Source organism: Trachymyrmex septentrionalis, unplaced genomic scaffold, assembly GCF_001594115.1.
Source record: "Trachymyrmex septentrionalis isolate Tsep2-gDNA-1 unplaced genomic scaffold, Tsep1.0 scaffold51, whole genome shotgun sequence".
NCBI classification, from domain to species: Eukaryota; Metazoa; Arthropoda; class Insecta; order Hymenoptera; family Formicidae; genus Trachymyrmex; species Trachymyrmex septentrionalis.
The window spans coordinates 978,311-983,981 of NW_017305683.1; the positions used below are offsets into that span (position 1 = coordinate 978,311).

Here is a 5,671-nt window from a genome sequence, read left to right on the forward strand (position 1 = left end):
CTCTGCGAATTACTAAATTAATTAATATCAGGGTTAGGTAGTATATATATATATATATAATTAGTTAGAACTATAATTTTGTTATAATATGAACGCTGAGATTTTTTCGAATCAAAGGCCATGTTGCTCTATTAGAAAATATTATATTTTTTCTATTTTTACAATCACACCTTATCTAATGAATTTACTTTTAAAAAAATCTCCGTATTTCCGGGATTAAGATAAAAAAATGACGTTTGGTACACAGTCTACACACGGGGGATACGTACTTGCTCTTCCAACCATCTGAACAGCTCGCACGCCTTTCCGGAATGTGGCCACTGCCCGAAGGGAGGAGAACCAGAGCTGTTAGTTGTCACAACCAAAATAATGTCAACCTAGATGCGGGGGTCTCAACGGGTGTGGGGGATCTAAATCCGTTGTCCCAATCGATATGTCACGTTTAGAGCGATTTATCAGGATCAGGGGATCACGAATTTTCATATTTTCTCTCTGATCTTCGATTTAATTTAATTTTTCTTCTTACTTAAATTTAATTTTGTACTTATATCAGCGTTTTTTAAATTACTTTCTTAAATTACTTTCTTAAATTCAAGATTAATTTAATAAATCATGCCTGTAAAATATTTAACCCGTGTAAAAATCGTTCACACGTAAAAATATAATATAATAGAAGTTGAATTTTGAAATAAAGATTCAATCGAATGTCGCTAATTTGGCAGACACAAGAATATTTCAACTTTCGCGAAAATGTCATTGTAGCTTACTGTAACGTGACCTTCGATGGAGAGAGTCATTATTAACATTTGGTGTTACAACCATTGCATAGTTTAGTTTGGCCTACTGTGAGGGTCGCAACACATAGATATTATATCTGCGCTGTGCGGTTGAATCTTGTATATTCAAGAATACGTAAAAAAGAAATAAATGTTTCCTCAGAAGTCAATATCGGTTGCAGAGTGTCGGCGTTATATTGTTGTGATGTTGGTGAGTGGTGTCAAATATGCTCGATATGTGAGGGGGAAATGAAGTATTTTTAGCCGATGTAAACCCTGGGCATCGATTATCATCGTCCCTGTAAGCTGTTTAAGCTCATGGTAAGCTTACGTCTTGGTGCTCTTTCTGGTTGCGTGCCGAATTCAATCAACCCGCACTTAGCGACATTGAAAGTATACCATGGAAACGGAATGTCACGTGCACGAGCAGATCAATATCATACTTAATAACGTACTGCTGTAGTTTTTCTGAGCTATTAAAACGTTTTGGAATTTAAAAAAAACATATCACAACATGTAACATATTTGAAATACTTCTTAAATAATATGCAACAGTTAAACATTTGGCATAAAATATACGTAGAGTTTTTAATATTCTTTTAGTTAGATGCAAAAGTATTCATAAACGCATGTTCAAACATTTGCATAAGATTTTCAAGGCGAGCATCTGTAACCATATTTTTTATTTCGTATTTATTGAATTTAGACAAAATTGACACAGAAATTAATTAAAATGCTGCAATAAAATTTGATTTCGCAACAATTAATTATACAATTTCTTATGTAAATACGGCAATAAAAAAACGTTTTTCGCGAAAGTCGTTATTGAAAAAATGATTATATTTTCTGATTATCATGACTGATATATTAATTATGCTTATATTAATACTTATTCATTAGTTTCTAAATTTATAAGTGCACAGCTTTACGATTTTTGGGATTGCAACTTTCACGAAAAGCGTTTGATTTGTGCAGAAACAATGCAAACTTTTACATGTTGATATATACAAGGCGATCCAAAATAATAATACTTGCACTCAATTATAATAAAAGATATGCATGTACGTATATGAATATATATTTATTTATTTATGGAATATATAATATTTTGGATAGCCTTATACATAAAAAGACACTTCAGTTCCAAATTGTCACGTTTATTGTTGCGACTATTGAAGCCAGTTCTGGTAAAAAAAACGGATAAACATTATATACGTGTTATATGAACGAATACGTGACAATATCTGGAACTGGTGAAATATTTGAATTATCAATAAAAATCCACGTAAGCACACTGAAACAACAATTAAGAAACATTAGCAAGCCTGAAATATGATATGGGCAAACTCGTCGACTGGTGTTAGGTGGCAGCCATTTAATGTGAAGACACAAAATACGTACGGCTCGGCAACGTGCAAGAATGCGTTTCTGCGCGAAAGCGGCCATTGTATCGTACTTGTGACGAACGAAGCTAAATATAATATGCAATAGTTAATCGATTTTTGCGGCGTATGACCGCATCCGTTCGTCCGATTGGAGTGCTTGTTACTCGGCCCTGTCCCACGTGTCGAAGTAGGAGAAGAAGCGGCGAACAATATTAGTGCTACATAACATAACTATATGCTACTATTAGAGGGCGATGCTCGATAACTCGCTCAATGCCATCAGCTCTAGCAAAAGCCCAACGATAAACAATGGATGGATCATACGGATCCGAGTGGAAGAATATCGTATACGGGGGTACTGTGGAGTAAGTGCACGTGATAAGTGAGACGATTAGTCCGTCGGTTTGACTGTTGTACGTTTAATATCACTTACGCCATCTTACCTCATTACACAATTAAAGCCAACCTGATTCTGCCGGACATCAAAACTTTTTGTGATGTCGCCAAACGAAAAGTTACGCGAATATTTCATGATTACGATTTCTCAATATGTGAACATAAAATGCATGCCAAGTCCAGCAGAATGCATTTTGTCAGAATAACGAGCATAGATCGAGTATGATCAATTAGAGCTGACAATTAGAGCGTCGATTTTAAAAAGAAATTTCTTTTAAAGAAAGAAATTCGACATTATTAATTTTTAAAGAATTAATCCATGTGCTTCATATACTGACAAATTCTCGCAGAAGCTGCGACAGGTGGACACGTATATACGAGATACGAAAAGGATGGAGGAGGAAGCCGGCAACAGGCATACCGTCGAGATAACTGCTGTAGGCAGTGTTTCCCTTCACCATGCCAGTCTGCATCATCATCATCCCCACATCTGCAAAAATTCAGCGATCGACCCGGACACGGGTTTGTGAGTTACGAATAAAATGAACAGACGCATCATATATGCACGGGAGAAAAATGTGAATGGCTCGTGTTCACAACGCACTTTTTTTCTCTCCTTTTTATTTTTAGTAATGTATAGCTTTTGCGGAATTCGTATGTGCACGTGCGCGCGAGCGGAATGAATTGTGCAATGTATATAATGTATAGTATGCAAATATTAATTGTAATCCAAATATTAATCATTCCGAAAGCATTTAGAAATTTGACAAATAAAATTAATTTTAATAAAAATAATACTGACAATATATATAAAATTTAGTGAAGAGAATAGTGACCGCGATCCCGCGTCAATCCACGTACGAATTCGAACATGGAATTAATTACAATATTTAAATACGTCCAATCACAAATAAGGGTGTACTCGATACATCCAAATACATAATGGCTGAAAAAAAAAAAAAATAGAAAATATCGAACAAATTACCTTTCCTCGTCACCATTGAAATTCTTTGAAAAAAACCTAAAAATTAACGTTGATCGACATTGCGGATCGCCCGGCGCTCCGGCACGAGCACCGGGAACGTTGATTGCCCAGGGTTTAGGGTATTACCGTTCCTGTATATGGACAAGACTGATCGTGTGATCGGGTAAGCGTAAGTCGCTACTCGAGGGAAACTAGTGTGGATGTAATCGTGTACATGGTCGTGTACAAGTGTACGCCTGATGTGGTATGTCGCGTGTGACATGGAAGGAATTGTCGGACGGGGGCGACCCGTGATCTCCCCCGATGTGCCTGAGTGACGCCGGCACGGAGATCTCGTCGTTTGTGGGGAAACGGATGGGTATGCCCCTGCCATCGGCGCACTACCGGTCGGCGATCCAATTTCACTGGCGATTCAAGAACGAGAAACGTTCGACGAACGTGCGAACGCGCGTGAATGCAATGGAAGACGCGCAGTTCGATCGGGCTGATTGATCGACGAGAGATCTCATCGACAATACAGCTAGCACACGTTAAGAGAGAAAGGGAGCGTAAGAGAAAGACAGAGAAAGGGAGAAAGGCAGACGATTAGAGAAGTCAGTTTCGGGAAATGAAGTAAATGGAGACAGCGAGACAAAGAGAAAGAGAGAGAAAGAGAGAAGAGAGAGAGACAGAGAAAGAGATGTGAAGATAGACAGTGATCGAGAAAAAAGCTGTCATTACCATTATGGCGAAAACAGGTCTAAATCCGGGAGCTAGTCATGCATGCAAGGCGAGCGAGAGGGGCACACACTATTAGTGCAGGCTAGTTTTCGTTCTCGGTCAGGTGGACATGCGCCAACTGACTGGACTTTCGGGAATTACTGTGTTGAACTCGGTACTTCATTTATTTTTCACGTCATTTCTCGCGATCGGAGCGAGCATAAAGTTTCCCCGAAATAAATTAATCATGCTCATCGTTACGTGACACGCAAAGTCGCAATATATGATCTACTCGTGCGTAGACGTGAATGAATTTTCCATTTAATTCGTTGCAAAATGTATTACGTTCTCGCCGTAGTTTTTGCTGTTGGTCGCAATTGCAAAAATCGCCGCGTGGTTGGCAAATTAAAAAAAAAAAAGAATTGACGAAAAACGTGACAGTGAAAAACAAAGAAGAGCCCGATTACAGCATCGCCTTGAGGATTGTGTCTTACAATGAAGATTAAAAATGCAATCATTGTTGTGCTGATCATCATCATCATCATGATAATTATCCTCATAATCATCACCTTGGCTTGCAAGAGATCGATTAATATCGGAAGTAATGTATTCATAGGACACACAAAGAGAGAGAGAGACAGAGAGAGAGAGAGAGAGAGAGAGAGATGGAAAATACAGACAGAGAGAAAGAGCGAAAGAGAAAGACAAAGAGAGATAGAAAAAGAGGAAAAATGAAGGGTAGGGAGCAATGAAAAAGGGGGGTAATTTAATAGAAAGACAAAATATCGCAAGGCGCGGAATAGAGTTTTAGTACAGAGGCAGAAAACAGTAGACAATACAGTCAAGTTGATGTTTGGCGAGTGGAGGGGTTGAATCAAGAGAGCCAGATCGTATATAAAAGGGCAAGAAGATTAAAAAACAAGTGATAATCATAGAGATGATAGTAAAGTATCAGACTTAACGAACGAGTGTGAGAGACGTTACCTAAGTCCCGGCCCCAGGAGCGCTGCTGCTGCCCCACTAGATCATATATCACAATAGGATAGTCACAACCATGTCACTTCGTTAATAGTCGCATTTATTACTGTTATCACGCTCTCAAACAAGGACAAAGAGGATAGATTGGTATAAACCGGAGTGAGCGAGGAAGAGGGAAAGGGAGAGATATAAAGAGAGCTTCCTACGTGATTTGTTTACACTTATTATTTTATGTCGAGACGTTATAATTTTGCGAGTCAAATTAAAGGCACGCTCCATCAATATCGACTGACAGAGAGAGCGAGAATGAATGAAAGAGAGAAAGAGATAGTTATAGAGAACGAGAAGAGAAATCGCGTGTGAGACTCGCAATCTCTATCAATAGATTGAGCGCGTTCTATGTACAAAATACATCTGTGTACAGTTTATATGTTAGATATAGACATATTAAT

The 5,671-nt window shown here is 38.2% G+C and overlaps 1 protein-coding gene across 26 annotated transcripts in view; it reads right to left on the reverse strand.

Annotated features, from left to right (window-relative positions):
• LOC108751721 (calcium-activated potassium channel slowpoke) overlaps positions 1–5,671 on the reverse strand; it is a 102,628-nt gene that overhangs the window by 16,383 nt on the left and 80,574 nt on the right. For 10 of the 26 annotated variants that reach the window (XM_018492054.1, XM_018492050.1, XM_018492051.1 and 7 more), the window contains exons 14-15: positions 2,979–3,047; positions 270–320 (exon numbers count right to left, since the gene is read on the reverse strand). The exons of 4 other annotated variants lie outside the window; for them this stretch is intronic. In XM_018492054.1, coding sequence (XP_018347556.1) covers positions 270–320; positions 2,979–3,047 — 120 coding nt within the window. Of the gene's footprint in view, positions 1–269; positions 321–2,978; positions 3,048–5,225; positions 5,262–5,671 lie in introns of all 26 variants that reach the window. 12 more of the 26 variants (XM_018492073.1, XM_018492064.1, XM_018492063.1 and 9 more) reach the window with 4 other exon arrangements.